At 36.0% G+C, this 17776-nt stretch overlaps 2 protein-coding genes across 2 annotated transcripts in view; one reads left to right on the top strand and one right to left on the bottom strand.

Moving 5' to 3' along the window:
* Window positions 1–17776, bottom strand: part of FBXL13 (F-box and leucine rich repeat protein 13) — a 217150-nt gene that overhangs the window by 126836 nt on the left and 72538 nt on the right. The window contains exons 8-9 of the mRNA XM_086696868.1: window positions 5535–5630; window positions 3006–3138 (exon numbers count right to left, since the gene is read on the bottom strand). Of these exons, the coding sequence (XP_086552994.1) occupies window positions 3006–3138; window positions 5535–5630 (229 nt within the window). The remainder of the gene's footprint in view (window positions 1–3005; window positions 3139–5534; window positions 5631–17776) is intronic.
* Window positions 1–17776, top strand: part of LRRC17 (leucine rich repeat containing 17) — a 116571-nt gene that overhangs the window by 43558 nt on the left and 55237 nt on the right. The window contains exon 4 of the transcript XR_015248068.1: window positions 3326–3451. The gene's annotated coding sequence lies outside the window, so the exon portion shown is untranslated. The remainder of the gene's footprint in view (window positions 1–3325; window positions 3452–17776) is intronic.

Here is a 17776-nt window from a genome sequence, read left to right on the forward strand (position 1 = left end):
CACTTAGGTTTTTCCATAATTTGGCTATTGTAGATAATGCTATAAACTGAATGGCTAGCACATTAAGGCTTACAATTATTTTGTTAACTCTTTATTACTAATAAAGTAATAAATTCATTCAAGATAGCAGACTAAGCCCATATTTCAGCTTTCCTCTCCTACCCAAATTCTGAGAAATGATTTTTTTCCCAAAAATCTGTAATATCTCTGGAAAACAAAACAGGAATGGTATTGGTGGATCAGAAATTAACAGTTCCTAAAATTCCAAAGGCAGACATGACCAGACTGAATGAGGAACAAACAGAACATGGCTGCTGTAAAAAAAGGAACAGCATTATATCTCTATAAAGAGTGTATCCCAGAAATAAAAGATATAATAATAATAACACTATTCTCATTAAAAATATGAAAAAAGGAGTCAAGAATAAGACAATATGGCTCCATATCCCTGCTACTGGGAGAAAAAAAAAGGAGAAATAAAAGATATAAGACTAGGAATGAATGGAAATAAATGATCTGCCTGTAAAACCCAAAAGAATCAACTGACAAACTGTTAAAACCAAGAAGACACTTTAATATGTAATCAAATACAATAACATAAAAACTATAGCTTTTTTCAGTATCAGCAACCAGTCAGAATTATCCAATTTGGCATATTTTATTTATTTTTCTATTTAAAAAAAAATTACAGATACACTTGAAACTCTTTGTGAAACTTTTCCCCATTTCATTCAACTCTGTCCACCTCAAGAGATAACCACTATCTTGCATTTGGAGTTTTCTTTCTCATGCATGCTTTTTACATTTTCCTTAAATATGTATTATTGAAATTATTTCAAAAGGTAAAGTATATATTATTTTGCACATTGAAAACTTGTATGCAAATGGTATTAGATTACATATGTCATTCTGCAACTTGCTTTCCCTCATATATCTCTAGACTCATCCATGTTGGTATTTACATGTTTATGGCTTTCTTTCTCATTATCTGAAATCAGTATGAATGTACACTTTTCTAAATAAGTTTTTTCTCTCATTTCCAGAAATATATAAGGAAGCTGAAATGCACCTTAAAAAACAAATGGGTTGGGGTGCCTGAGTGGCTTAGTTATTGAGTGTCTGACTCTTGTTTTCAGCTCAGGTCATAACCTCACAGTTTGTGGGTTCATACCGTTAGCACAGAGTTTGCTGGGTATTCGCTCTCCCTTTCTGTCTGCCCCTCCCCCACTCACATACTCTTTCTCTTTCAAAATAAATAAATACATATGTTAATGCAATGGACTGAATGTGCCCCTTGGCCAAATTCATATGCTGAAATCCTAGCTCCCTGCGTGATGGTATTAGGAGGTAGGGCCTTCAGGACATAATTAGGGTAGAGCTTTCATGAATAGGATTAGTGCCTTTATACAAGGAACCCCAGAGATCTCTCTCTCCTCCTCTCTGCCATGTGAGGACACAAAAAGATGACAACCGTCTATGACCTAGAAGAGGGCCCTCTCTAGACCTGATCTTGGACATCCAGCTTCCAGAACTGTGGGAAATAAGTTTCTGGTGTCTATGAGACTTTATTATGACAGCTCAAACTGACTAAGGCAATTAAATACACATGTCATAGTGAAAGTACAAAGCAGCTGGGAGAAAATTGGAAATAACCTCAATATCCAAACGGAGAATCATACCCCTAGACCAATGAGCCAGCTGCTCAATAACCTCAATATCCATCAAGAGGAAGAAAGTTAAATAAATTATGCTACATTCACAGTATGGAAAATGAGTTTAACGATTTAAAAATAATTTAGGGGGCGCCTGGGTGGCGCAGTCGGTTAAGCGTCCGACTTCAGCCAGGTCACGATCTCGCGGTCCGTGAGTTCGAGCCCCGCGTCAGGCTCTGGGCTGATGGCTCGGAGCCTGGAGCCTGTTTCCGATTCTGTGTCTCCCTCTCTCTCTGCCCCTCCCCCGTTCATGCTCTGTCTCTCTCTGTCCCAAAAATAAATAAAAACGTTGAAAAAAAAAATTTTTTTTAAATAATTTAGTAGTTCTATATAGACTGACATGGAAAGATTTTCAGGATATAAAAGAAAATATAAAACAATATGATCCATTTCATATTAAAATCTTTAATTGTGTATTTTTAATCACATATATATAAATGTATTTTAGAAAAACAGAAAACTAGGGGTGCCTGGGTGGTTCAGTTGGTTAAGCACCCAACTTCAGCTCAGGACATGATCTTGTGGTTTGTGGGCCCACATTGGGCTCTGTGCTTGCAGCTGGGAGCCTGGAGCCTGCTTCAAATTCTGTGCCCCGTCTCTCTCTGCCCCTCCCCCACTTGTGCTCTGTCTCTCTCAAAAATAAAATAAAAACATTTTAAAAAATTTAAAAAAAAGAACAGAAAACTAATACCATTGAATACCTTTGAGTAAGTTAATGGTTTTGAGGGAGATACAGGGAGGTTTTTTGCTTTTTACTGTCTATTGTTAGAATTTTTAAATTGATAATATATTCTTATATTGTATTTTTTTTAGTAGATGAATTGAATATACATAGATAGACAAATGCTAGACCAAAAAAAAGTGGTCAGTAAGAATGGACAAAGGACCGGAGCACCTGGGTGGCTCAGTCAGTTAAGTGTCTGACTCTTGGTTTCAGTTCAGGTCATGATTTCATTATTTTGTGAGTTCGAGCCCCATGTTGGGCTCTTGTGTTGGCAGCATGGAGCCTGCTTGAGATTCTCTCTCTCCCTCTCTCTCTCTCTCTCTCCAAATTGCCTCCATCTCTCTCAAAATAAATAAACTTAAAAAAAAAAGAATGGACAAAGGACCAACTCCCAGATCATACAATCCATTAAGAGTTGACTATATTATAAGCATTTTAAATGTTTTTAATTGGCATCCTTATGGCCTAAGACCATAACTGAAGTTTCCATTTTATTTTATATTTTTCTTTATATTTGTTCAATTAAAAAACATAAAAGCAAGACAAAGTGTTGTAATGAACATACTCACTGACAGATCTCAAGGTTTTCAAGCAGAGAATACAACCACGAAAATTCAAACGCAGCACGTTTAGACGCCACCTTTGCAAAGTAGACACTATATATTTATCTGTGATAATGTTTTTTACTGTGGAAAAATCAATCTAAAAAGGATAAACAAAAGACGTTAAGAAGTGAGAAAGATCTTTTGCATGTAAAAATTTTTAATATTTTTAAAGCACCAAGCAACATTTCTTCACCACATCTCTCATTTTTTCATTTCTTTGTTTTCATGGTCATTCTGGAGTTTAATTACAAACACATTTTTTTTTTGTTCATGGTCATTCCCAGGTTTAATTGCAAACAGATTCCAAATGTCCAGTCCAGGTCGACAGCTGGGAGGACAAGAGTCTCACATCTACCCCACAACAGAGTTGATTGTCTTGGAGTGACCTGGATAGCCCCCCATCACCCCAGGTGAGCCCCAAGGCTGCTTCAGTGTCAATGAACTCATCCTGGGTTCATTATTAAGGTATGCCTGCTTCTTTATTCATGAGCACAGACTATGTGTTAAGTTCTTGACTATGGAAAAGACAATTCAGAGTGAGAGATTTATAGTGGCCTTTTCATAACTCATAATTTGGAGGAGGGAGGTCTGGAGAGAAGGAAAGAGGACTGACTGTACCTGGCTGATTGCATGTAAAATTGAAGACCACAGAGGTTTATGTGAGTGCTGAGTGACGAGGGCTGGTTGACAATAACATTGATATCATAGTATTAATAATGTCTTTCAGCTACAAGATTAAGTTTATGAACTTCCAATTTCTCACTGCCTTCTGAACACAGCTATTCTTTGTGCTAAAATGTTTGTTTTAGCTGTGCCACATTTGAGCACTCCAAAATGAAGGCAAAACGAATAGAAGATGAAGGCAAACGTAGAATTGCGGAAAGAGAAATGTGCTGAACATAAAGCCTTCCTACCCAGGCTTTGTTCTTCACTGACATGTGCTCAGATTTTCTCTGACTTAACCTATTGAGAAGTGCTAGTTTTTTCTGCCAGGGCAGAAATGCTAGCTTTTTCTGCCAGGCTTCTGCAGGATTTGTCCTGATCTTAATGTCGTATATATTCTTTCTCTTTCTAATCATTTGGATTCTTTTTTTTTTTTTCTAATTCTTTACAGGTTTTCCAAAGAAAAAAGTAACATCCCCAATCTGTCACATAAGAAAGAGATTTATTACTTTAAACCATTGATTCTCAAAGTATGGTCCTGGGACCAACAGCATCAGCATCACCCTCGAATTTGGAAATACTAATTCTCAAGCCCCACCCCAGACCTACTGAGTTAGAGACTCTGGGTTGGCAACCAGCAATCTGTTTTAACAATCCCTTCAGATAATTCTGATGCATTCTGAAGTTTGAGCATCACTGCCTTAAACTAAAAATAAACCTAAGGCAGGAATATTAAATTTGGTAGCTAAGATGGGTTAGCCGAGACAGAAGCACATTTTCTTCTTGCCATTGTTGCACAAGGTGAGAGTGGAAGCCAAGTGAAGTCAAGAATGGAATGTCAAGAGGTTGACTTGATTTATGAGTGGTACCTGTCAGCCCCTCTTAGTTTCTTTGTTTAAGGTTTACAATTTATGTGGAATGGTTCCAGCCACCTATTCATAGGTCGGTCTGAGCACATGATGTTATAAGTCCTCTGATCACTAGCAGTTAAGGAGGGCTGGTAAAGTCATCTACTAACGGTGACAGGGAACATGTTGCCACCATAACACTAGTTGACAGCATAAATTATTACAGAGATTAAAGTATCATCCAAGGAAAAGAAAGAAGTCAGCAGGGGCAATTTATGCTTATTTTTTGTTGTTGACTGAGACCCCTCCCCAGTGTCTCATTGGAATAAGAAACACAAGCATGTTCTAGGTTACAAGAATAGTATAAAAATAGTACAATGACAAGGATAGTATAGAGGTACCTGCCTAGAAGTCTATATTAGAAAACACCTGAGTGTATATGTGTCTGTGTGCGTGCAAACACACTAAGAATATCAAACAAGTTTTATTTAAATGTCGTATATTTTAGCCCCATTTCTTGTTAGTTTTTTTCCCCTTTACTCTATATTTTGTGCTATTTTGTTATGTTTTTTAAACCAATAATAGGGGCTGATATTTATTGAGTGCTGCCTACATGCCAGGCTTTATAGGAAGCACTTCACTTGCATTTCCTCAACTTATCTCTGCAGCATCCTGAGTGAGGCAATGTTAAGTCTAATGCAGATCTAACGGAGCTTTGTTTCAATTTAAAAATAGTATTTGATTTATATCTACCATTCAAATTAAAAAATACTTATAATCTATCTCTTAAAATAACATTATTATCTTTCTGTCTTTTCCTTTGGCCTTGTGCCTGGGCAAAAGAGAAACAAATGCACCTACTGTTTGTGGCCCTGTGGGGGGAGCAGGGGAAAAAGTAGTCCCTAGTACAGTTGGCTTTTATGGGGATCGGTTCTCCTTTAAGAACTAGGATCAAGTCATAGTTCAGGTAGTGTCTACTTACACCATTCCACAACGAGCTTGCTTGTGTCATCAACATCCAGGAGTGACAAACGTGACTACAGATTATTTTATCTTTTAAGCTGAGGTAGAAGAAAATCTAAACACAAAGAAGAGAAATACACAATTTTGAAAACTGTGTGAATTTGGATATAACTCTTCCACTTACCTTTTGTTGCTGTTGTTAATCATGATAATATAATCCATATTGTAGTAGCAGGGGTTTAAGTGCTGGAATTTTATCTGATGAGAGGAATTTTATCTAAAGCACTGGAACTTATCTGATGATGCCTTTGATATAATGTGATCTTTACAATTGATAGTCACAGAAGGATAGGGAAGAAGATATGCAGATTTATCTTCTGAATGACAGTGGCTTTCTGCTACAAAATGAGTGATTTTTCTAAATAGATGGTACATAGAAGATGGTACGTAGAAGACATTCAACGATTGCTTGCTGAACTCAACTGGATTCTTTTTAAAGTTAAAGAATTCCTAGGAAGGGCACCCGAGTGGATCCAGGGTGGCTCAGTCGGTTAAGTGGCAGACTTTGCCTCAGGTCATGACCTCATGGTTAGTGAGTTTGAGACCTACGCTGGGCTCTGCGCTGACAGCTCAGAGCCTGGAGCCTGCTTCAGATTCTGTGTCTCCCTCTCTCTCTCTGCCCCTCCCCTGCTCACACTCTGTCTCTCCCTCTCTCTCAAAAATAAATTTTAAAAAACATTAAAAAAAAAAAAAGAATCCTAGGAAAGATCAATAAACCCATCTTGCCTTCTATTTCTGGAAAAACGGTAGACTAGAAAATCTGCAAGTCCTCTTGACACAAAATATAAGTAAATGATAAAACAAACCTTTTAAAAAATATTTCTTTAAATATTTTTTTAAATGCCAGCTTCATTGAGCTATAACTGACATATAAAATTCAAGATATTTTAAGTACACATTGTGGTGATTTGAGGTACATATACATAGTGAAAGGATCCCCCTCCCGCAGACAGTTAATTAACATATCCATCACCTCACATATTTATCTTTTTTCTTTTTGATGATAACATTTAAGTTTTACTCTCTTAGCAAATTTCAATTATACAACAGTGTTATCAATTAAAATCACCATGTTTTATGTCAAATCCTCAGACCTTATACATCTTATAGCTGAAAGTTATAGCCTCTGACAACCACTTTTCTACTCTCTAAAACAAACATTTTTTTTTTTTTAACATACCTGGGTTTTTAAGAAAGTAAGGAAAATATCCAGGCCCAAAGTCTTTGTAAACCCAGACTCATAAGAAGGTGTTCAGTATAGTTGCTCTACATAAGGGAACAGTGGAGATGGTTGCTGCTTTGCATAATAAATAGATTCAGATTTTACTGGTCATGCAGGGACAGAAAAAGTTACCAAGCTTGTACAAAGCTGGGAGTCCTAACTGAGTCAGAGAGATTAAGAGGAACAGACAGAGTCAGAAAAGAGGGAAAAGAAAGAGAGAAATCCAGCATTATTAAACAGACAGGATTAAACAACAACAACAACAACAACAACTACCTATTTGATGAGGAAAAAACTAAGGTACCTAGCCTGGGATTAAAAAAAAAAAAAAAAAAAAAAAAAACAGAGAATTTAAAACGAAATGCTAGATATCATATGGATTGGAATTTTATTATTTGTGGGGTCCAGTTTAAGTTTATTACCTTTGTAATTGGATTTGATACATTAACATGCAAAGAGCCCCCAACTTGGTGGTAACTCTGGGATATTTGGCAGAAATAAATACCATTTCTATGAAGAGACACATCTTCAAACCATGCCTTTTAGGATTCCTACAGGTTAATCCCCCCCAAAGATGAGCTTTCAATAAAAATTACAAAACGTATGAGGGGAAAAAATGGAGTTTGCCTACAATAGACCCTTCACAAAAGAACTTCCAAAGGACAGTGGAATCAGAAGAAAGGAGTGAGATGGAAATAGTAATGATGGGCAAAGAAACTAAGTATGAAAATAAAACCATTAACCTTAAAAAGCATGTAATGGCCATGACTAATATGGGATACAAAAACAAGGTGGAATAAAAACACTAGATAGTACTAATATTCTAAGATTGAAGAGAGAGTAACCAGAGTTTAAGTGTTTTAAATTGTAGTGATTATGAGGAAGAAAGTATGGGTCATAATTTACTTTAGGCTTTATTAAGGTAAATTCACATGTTAAAAATATTTCAGAGAAACCACTGATATAGTAGAAATAGAATGCATATCTTTTAAAGTATGAAAATGGGAAAAAGGGGATAGATTTTTTAAATTCAAAAAAAAGGCAGGAAAGGAGAAAAGAAGCATATAAAAAAGAGGATAATAGTATAGTAGTAGAAGAGAAATATTAATCCAGTTATATCTAGTAACAATAAATTTTTAAAAATCCATTAGTTAGAAAACAAATATTATTCCTAATGATATTTTTCCTTAAATGTTTTCCCTCTGATACTACCAGAGCTATAAACTTTCATCATTTTGTGTTCATCTTGTTCAGAGTTGTATTTTAGATAGATTTTTTTAATATTAGATAATATTTATTCCCATTGTAATGAGAAAACTGAGGGTGAAAGACTGTAAGAACCCCTCTATATGACATGTAGACTGATGTGACAGAGCAGGAATTCAGGTCCATTTTTTTTAATTAATTTGTTTTTTTGATTGAAGTATAGTTGACACACAATGATACATTAGTTTCAGGTGTTCAATGGCAATTTGACAACTCTATACATTATGCTGTGCTCACCACAAGTGTAGCTACCATCTGTCACCATGTACGCTATTACAATACCATTGACTATATTTTCTATTCTGTACCTTTCATTCCTGTCACTCATTCCGTAACTGGAAGCCGATACTTCCCACTCCCCTTCATCCATTTTGCCCATTCTCCCATGCCCTCCCCTCTGTCCACCATCAGTGTTCTGTATTTATGAGCAAGTTTCTGCCTTTTGTTTGTTTTGTTGTTTAGATTCTACATTTAAGTGAAATTATATGGTATTTGTCTTTCTCTGTATTACTTCTTTCTCTTAGCATAATACCCTCTAGGTCAATCTACGTTGTCCCACATGGCAAGATCTCATTCTTTTTTATGGCCAAATAATATTCCATTGTTTATATATACCACATCTTCTTTATCCCTTCATCTATCAGTAACATGGAGATTGCTTCCATATCTTGGCTATTGTAAATAATACTGCAGTAAGCATAGGGGTTCATATATATTTTTGAATTAGTTTTTTTGTTGGTAAATACCCAGTAGTGAAATTACTAGATCATTTGGTATTTCTATTTTTAATTTTTGAGGAGCCTCCATACTGTTTTCCACAGTGGCTGCATCAATTTACATTCCTACCAATCGTGTGTTCCTTTTCCTTCACATCTTTACCAACATTTGTTATTTCTTGTCTTTTTGATTTTAGCAATTCTGAATGGTATAGATGATATATCATTGCAGTTTTGTATTTCCCTTATGATTAGTGATGTGGAGCATCTTTGCATGTGTCTCTTGGCCATCTGGATGTCTCCTTTGGAAAAAATATTTGTTCAGGTCCTCTGCCCATTTTTAAATTGGATTATTCTTTTTTGTCATTGTATTTGGATACTAACCTATTATTGGATATATCATTTGCAAATATCTTCTCCCATTCAGTAAATTGCCTTGTCATATTATTGATGGTTTCCTTTGCTGTGCAAAAGCTTTTTTATTTTAGTGTAGTCCCAGTAGTTTATTTTTGCTTTTATTTCTCTTGGCTGAGGAGAAGTATCCATAATATGTTGCTAGGACTGATGTCCAAGAAATGACTGCTATGTTTTCTTCTAGAAGATTTATGGTCTCAGGTATCATATCTAGGCCTTTAATCCATTTTGAATTTATTTTTGTGTATGCTTTAAGAAAGTAATCCAGTTTCATTATTTCGCATGTGGCTGGCCAGTTTTCCCAGAGCCATTTATTCAAGAAACTGTGTTCTCCCTATAGTATTTTCTGCTTCCTTTGTTGTAGATTAATTGGCTGTATAAGCACGGATTTATTTCTGGGCTTTCTTTTGTGTTCTATTGATATAGGTGTCTGTTTTAGTGACAGTACCATACTGTTTTGATTATCATAGATCTGTCATATATCTTAAAATCTGGAGTTGTGGTACTTCCAGCTTTATTCTTCTTTCTCAAGATTGCCTTGGCTATTTAGGGTCTTTGGTAGTCCTATACAAATTTAAGTTTATTTGTTTTAGTTTTGTGAAAAGTATTATTGATATTTTCATAGAGATTGAATTGAATCTGTAGATTGCTTTGAGTAGTGTGGACACTTCAACAATATTAATCTTTCTATTCTATGAGCATGGTATGTCTTTCCATTTGTTTGTGTCATCTTTAATTTCTTTCATCAGTGTTTTATAGCTTTTGGAGTACAGGTCTTTCACCTCTTTGATTAAGTTTATTCCTAGGTAATATATTCTCTTTGGTGCAATGGTAAATGGAATTGTTTGCTTAATTTTTTTTCTGCTACTTTGTTATCAGTATATAGAAATACAACAGGTTTCTGTGTATTAATTTTGCACCCTGCAACTTATTCATTTATTACTTCTAACAGTTTCTTGGTGGAGTCTTTAGGGTTTTCTATGTATAGTATCATGTCATCTGCAAATAGTGACAGTTTAACTTCTTCCTTACCAATTTGGATGGCTTTTATTTCTTTTTGTTGTCTGATTGCTACGACTATGACTTCCAGTACTATGTTGAATAAAAGTGGTAAGAGTGGATATCTTTGTCTTTTTCCTAATTTTAGAGGAAAAGCTCTCAGTTTTTCACCATTGAGTATGATGTAGCTATGAGTTTGTTACATATGGCCTTTGTTATGTTGAGGTAGTTTCCCTCTAAACCCACTTTGTTGACTTTTTATCATGAACAGGTGTTGAATTTTGTCAAATGCTTTTTCTACATCTATTCAGATGATCATATGATTTTTTCTTTCATTTTGTTGATGTGGTATACACATTCATTGATATCAAATATTAAACCATCCTTATTTATTCCCCAGAATAAATCCTATTTGATTGTGTTGAATATCCTTTTAGTGTGTTGTTGAATTTGGTTTGCTAATATATTGAGGGTTGTTTTTTTTTTTTTTTTTTTTTTTGGATCTATGTTCTTCAAGAATATTGGCCTGTAGTTTTCTTTTCTCTTTTTTTTTCCTTTGATTTTATATCAGAGTAATGCTGGCCTTGTGGAATGTATTGAAAGCTTTCCTTCACCTTCTATTTTTGGAATAGTTTGAGAATAGATATTATCTCTTCTTTAAATGTTTGGTAGGATTCACATAGGAAGACATCTGGTCCTGGACTTGTGTTTGTTGGGAGTTTCTTTGTTACCAGATTCAATTTTGTTACCAGTAATTGGTCTGTTCAAATTCTCTATTTCTTCCTGATTCAGTTTTAGAAGATTGTATATTTTCAGAAATTTACCCATTTCTTCTAAGCTGTCTAATTTGTTGGCATGTAATTTTTTTTTGTAGTAATCTCTTAAACCTTTGTATTTCTGTGTTGTCAGCTACTACTTTTCCTCTTTCATTTCTGATTTTATTTATTTCAGTTCTCTCTTTTTTTTCTTGATGAGTCTGGCTAACAGTTTATCAATTTTGTTTATCTTTTCAAAGAATGAACTCTTGGTTTCATTCATCTTTTCTATTGTTTTTTAGTCTCTGTTTTATTTATTTCTGTTCTGATCTTTATTATTTCCTTCCTTCCACTAACTTTGTGGTTTGTTCTTTTTCTAGTTTCTTTAGATATAAAGTTCGATTGTATATTTGAGATTTTTCTTGTATATCTATACATTTCCCTCTTGGAACTGCTTTCTCCACATCCAGAAGATTTTGGACCAGTGTGTTTTCATTTTAATTTGTTTCCATGTGCTTTTTTAATTTCTTCTTTGATTTCTTTATTGACCTATTGATTGTTTAATAGCATGTTGTTTATTCCCATGTATTTATGTATTTTCCAATTTTTTTTCTTGTAAATGATTTCTAGTTTCATACTTTTGTGTTGGAAAATATGCATGGTATGATTTCAATCTTCTTAAATTTACTAAGACTTATTTTGTGGCCTAAGACATGATCTATCCTGGAGAATGTTCTATGTGCACTTGAAAACAATGTATATTCTGCTGTTTTTGACAGAATGTACTGCAGATATCTGTTAAGTTCATCTAGTCTAATGTGTCATTCAAAAGCACTATTTTAGTATTGATTTTCTCCCTGGATGATTTATCCATTGATATAAGTGGTGTGTTAAAGTCCCCTATTATTATTGTGTTACCATCAATTTCCTCCTTTATGTCAGTTAATATTTACTTTATGTATTTAGGTGCTTTAATGTTGGGTACATAGATATTTACAATTTTTATATCCTCTTGTTGGATTGATTTATTTCAGGAGGATTTTTAAAGCTTGTCTGACAAAGAGAGTCACTATATCATAAATGAAGGAAATAATTCAAACTATGCACTAAAGATTTATAACAATTCTAAATGTGTAAGCCTCCAATAACATAGCCACCAAGATACAAGGAGAAATTGACAAATCCACAGTCATGATAAAAAGTTATATGAAAGATCTCAATTACTGATAAATCAATGTGAGGAAATAAATCTTCCCTGAATTTCTCAATGCTTCTATAAAAACCTTTAACCTCTGGAGGCACAGAAATCTGTATGATATAAAGATAATGTTTTGCCTTCACTTCCTCTATGTTTTTCTTTCCATTACCATGGGGATTAGATCTATAACCATTTGTCCACTTTTCTAGTTTATTTCTCTGATCCAAAAGGTAGTAGCTCTTCTCTTGTTTCCCCAAGAAGGTCAAATGATTATAGTTTGGCCTCCTCCTTTAGATCAAGCTTCCAAGATGCCAGGAAGATCCCTAGTAATTTACATATAAAGGAGATATGTGTCCCAGGCAGGACCTTGAAGATATCTCTAGGTCATAAAAGCTAGAGACACTGGGGCTTATCTAGCCCTTGGAGAGACATATTTATAAGAGGTCCTGTCTCCCTGTTTTACTTACAAGGACCTATGTGATTATACTGAACCCACCCAGATACTCAAGGATAACTCACCATTTCCAGTCTTAACCACATCCACAAAGACTCTTTTTGCCATAAAGATAACATATTCACAGATTCTGAGGATTAGGACATGGATATCTTTGTGGGCTATTATTCTGCCTACCACACTACGTAAGGAAACATAAACACTGAATTTAAGAGAGCAGTTACTTCTGAGCAAGGGAAGACAATGCAGTGAGGCTTTAATTGTATTTGTTAAACTTTATTTCTTAAACTGTATAGTGATTACACAAGTGCTCATTATATTTCTTTGCATACCTAAAATATTTTAATAACCTCATTTTTGAATAAAATACATGGAATAATTTCACTAAATTCTTTCACGGTGAAAGACTAGTACACTGAACACTACAAAACATTACTAAAAGAAATTAAAGAAGACCTAACTAAATGGAAAGACATCCCATATTCATAGACTAGAAGACATAATACAAATAACATATAACAACAAATGGAATTAAATCAGAATTTGAAGTCTGCCCATGAACAAATAAATACCAAAGTATTTTATGAGAGTATTCTATCAAATATCCAAGGAATATGTAATGCTTACTAAAGAATATTAAGATATCATACAACCCAAAGTGATCTGTAGATTCAATGCAACCCTATGAAAACGCCAATCGTTCTTTTTTTCAGAAATGGAAAAACCAATATTCAGATTCATATGGAATTGCTAAGGGTCCCAAATAGCTAAACAGTTTTCAAAAAGAAAAATAACGTTGGAAGACCCACACTTCACAATTTTAAAACTTACCACAAAACTACAATAATCAAAATAGCATGGTACTGGAATAAGGATAGACACAAAGACAAATGTAATCAAATTGAGGATCCAGAAGTAAACCTATACATCTATGGCCAATTGATTTTTGACAAGGATGCCAAGATCATTCAATGGGGCAAGGACAGTCTCTTCAACAAATGATGCTGGGACAAGTGGATATACAAATACAAAACAATGAATTTAGATACTTATCTCATACCATATGTTAAGTAAACTCAAAATGGATCTACAACCTCAATATAAGAGCTAAAAACTATAAAACTCTTAGAAGAAAACATAGGGGTAAATCTTTATAACCTTGGGTTTGGCAAAGGATTCTTAGATATGACACAAAAAACTGGGGCGCCTGGGTGACTCAGTCGGTTAAGCATCCAACACTTGTTTTCAGCTCAGAGTTCCATCTCACAGTTTGTGAGTTTGAGCCCCCATGGAGCTCCGTGCTGACAGTGTGGAGCCTGCTTAGGATTCTCTCTCTCCCTCTCTCTCTGCCCCTCCCCTGCTCGTGTTTTCTCTCTCTCAAAACAAATAAACTTTAAAAAAATTTTTTTTTAAAGATAACACACCAAAAGTGTGATCAATGTAGGAAAATATAAATTATATTTCATCAAAATTTAATACCTTTGTGCATCAAAGGACTTTATCAAGAAAGCAAAAACTTTACCTTTTGTCTGTATGTACCACAAAGGAAAAAATATGCCATCAATTAAGTCAGTTATTGAAATGGTCAGGAAGCATTGGAAAGGTACTGTGGTAGATCAGATGGCCTGAAAACTATACTTACACAATTTTATACATGTACTACACTTGTACTGTTTTTTAAGAGAGAAGAAGCATCGTGGGGCGCCTGGGTGGCGCAGTCGGTTAAGCGTCCGACTTCAGCCAGGTCACGATCTCGCGGTCCGTGAGTTCGAGCCCCGCGTCAGACTCTGGGCTGATGGCTCAGAGCCTGGAGCCTGTTTCCGATGCTGTGTCTCCCTCTCTCTCTGCCCCTCGCCCGTTCATGCTCTGTCTCTCTCTGTCCCAAAAATAAATAAACGTTGGGAAAAAAATTTTTTTTAAAAAAGAGACAAGAAGCATCATGACAGGGCCTATGCCCAGAGGTAAAAGCAACCTAGAAAAGAGCGGTAGCAGCACAGAATGGCAGTAGAAGCATAGGACCAAATTTCTGAGAGTATAAGAGATGTGAGAACAGATGACTTGTGCAAGAGTTGTATAAGAACAACTTCAAAGAGGGACGAGGATGGGAAGTAAAGCCCGAAGGACAGCAAACTGTATAGAACTCATGAATACATGAGGTCAATAAAGGGAGCAACTCTAAGTACCCCCAAGATGCAGGCACTGGACACAAGAGCACAGCTGCTCAGAGTGTGGACTGAGACTTTATTCACTGGGCCTTTATTCCTGAGTCACCACCACTCCTTGGAAGGTTACTGTCTTAGTTTCCTCAGGCTGCTGTAACAAATTAGCACAAACTGGGTGGCTTAAAAAAACAGAAATGTATTCTGTCATAGTTCTGGAGGCTGGAAGTGTGAAATCAGTGTCAGCAGAGCCATGCTCCCTTTGGAGTCTCAAGGGGAGGATCTTTCCTTGCCTCTCCCTAGCTTCTGGTGGTTACCAGCATTCTTTGGCTTATAGTTACATCACTCCAATCTTTGCCTCTGTCATCACGTGGGCTTCCCTCTTATGTGAATCTGTGTTTCTGAATCTCCTTCTCCTTTCTCTTTTTTTAAAAAAAAATTTTTTTTAACGTTTATTTATTTTGGAGACAGAGAGAGACAGAGCATGAACAGGGGAGGGGCAGAGAGAGAGGGAGACACAGAATCTGAAACAGGCTCCAGGCTCTGAGCTGTCAGCACAGAGCCCGACACGGGGCTCGAACTCACGGACCGTGAGATCATGACCTGAGCCGAAGTCGGATGCTTAACCGACTGAGCCACCCAGGTGCCCCTCCTTCTCCTTTCTCTTATGAAGATGTCAGTCATTAGATTTAGGACCCATTCTAATCCAGTGTGACCTCATCATAGCTAATTACATCCAATTCCAAATAAGATTATATTCTGAGTTTCTGGTTGGACATGAATTTTGAGGGGATGCTACTCAACCCAGTACAGTTACCTAACTCCTCTGAATCTGTTTCTTCATCTGCAAAATGAAGTTCTTTGTTGAGGTAGTCTCTCAAGTTCTATTCAATACTGAAAATTTTGTGTTTCTTTTATGATTTGTGGCCAGATAGTCAAAACTAGTCTCCTAATTGTATTGTCACTGTGTAATCTTTAACGTCACATTTAAAAGGTTTATTTTTTCCCATCATGTGATTAAATTATTTTCAGCTATGAATTTTAACAGTATATTATATATAATCAAAAGAAAGTCTACACCTAATTGGATTGTACCCATCATCTATCTGCAAATCCTTGCATAAGTGGAGACGCACTTTCATCTGAAAGGCATACCTACATTCTTATATTGTAGAGAAGAAAGGAGCTATTTGAAGAAGACCACATAATTCCTTTCCAAAATGTAGGGAGTCATTAATTTATTCACAAGTGCATTTAATACTCATTCTTGAGCACCTACTCTATGATAATCGTACTCACTAATTCCATGGAACTTTTCCCAGAAATATTTATAAGGCAGGTGTTCCACATCTCAGTGAGGAATAATCTTTTGCAAAGAATTTAAGTGCAATTACCATGAACCTATACTTTCTTCTAAGGAGTCATGTCATTGTTACATAATATATATTGAGAGTTTAAAAACCTTCATATGTATTTGCACTTGGAAAAACTAGAACCTAATTCCACAGGGAGCGCGGGCTGTCACCAACATGGAAACCTGGGAAGAACATCCGGGCAAGTGCGTGTGGATTCCTAGTTCAATTCCATACATAATTACATGGTTATTCTATGCAAGACATTCTAAACAAAAAAAAAAAAAAAAAAAAAAAAAACGGTAATAGGTGATACAAAAGAAAAGGGGACCTTTTAAGAAAACTGTATACCACTGAAACTGCACATAATTATGAAGTATGAGGCTACTCAATCACCCTATTCAATATGTATCAGTTTCCACTGTTTCCACAGTTGCCATTGTGCCGGGGGAATTTGGATCTTTAGGAGAAGAAAGAACATCTAGTAGACTGGGAACAAATAGTGAAGTCAGCAAGAGGAATGAAAGCCCACATCACAAGAGAAATGGAGGCATGTAGTAAAGAGGATAAAAAAGGAGAGAATAACTTTCACCCCTAATAGGGAGAGAACAAAACAAAAAGAATTCACAAATGCAAGGAACCCGCTGCTACCCCTAAGGGGTTGAAACAGGTCCTGATAGTATCTGATCCCAGCTAAGGAATATAAAGGCAGCTACAAGAAGAGTCATCCTAAAACAGTGTGGAGGTTCCTCAAAAAATTAAAAATAGACCTACCCTATGACCCAGCAATATCACTGCTAGGAATTTACCCAAGGGATACAGGAGTACTGATGCATAGGGGCACTTGTACCCCAATGTTTATAGCAGCACTCTCAACAATAGCAAAATTATGGAAAGAGCCGAAATGTCCATCAACTGATGAATGGATAAAGAAATTGTGGTTTATATACACAATGGAGTACTACGTGGCAATGAGAAAGAATGAAATATGGCCCTTTGTAGCAACGTGGATGGAACTGGAGAGTGTGATGCTAAGTGAAATAAGCCATACAGAGAAAGACAGATACCATATGGTTTCACTCTTATGTGGATCCTGAGAAACTTAACAGAAACCCATGGGGGAGGGGAAGGAAAAAAAAAAAAAGAGGTTAGAGTGGAAGAGAGCCAAAGCATAAGAGACTCTTAAAAACTGAGAACAAACTGAGGGTTGATGGGGGGTGGGAGGGAGGGGAGGGTGGGTGGTGGGTGTTGAGGAGGGCACCTTTTGGGATGAGCACTGGGTGTTGTATGGAAACCAACTTGACAATAAACTTCATATATTGAAAAAAAAAAAAAAAAAGAAGAGTCATCCTGGAGTCTGAGACTTTTCACACTTCCTGCCCACTTCTCACTCCTCCTGACTCATATGGGAATCGCTGACTCCCTTGGAAGAGACCAGGGATGGCTCTTGGGGTGGGGTGACCATGACATGTTGACCACACACTGAAGCACCAAGAGCACATTTTCATTTTGACCTCAAATGATAGAACTAGGATCCCTGGAAGGAAATCAACAGCAAACAGTTTTCAGCTTTATGTAAGCAAAGACCTCTAGGCTAGTCCCTGGCTTGCACAAAGACTCCATGACTTTAAGATTTTGTCATTCTCTGCTCTCCAAAACAAGCAAG

This window comes from Puma concolor, chromosome A2 (assembly GCF_028749965.1).
Source record: "Puma concolor isolate L17-30 chromosome A2, mPumCon1.1.hap2, whole genome shotgun sequence".
In the NCBI taxonomy this organism is placed as follows: domain Eukaryota; kingdom Metazoa; phylum Chordata; class Mammalia; order Carnivora; family Felidae; genus Puma; species Puma concolor.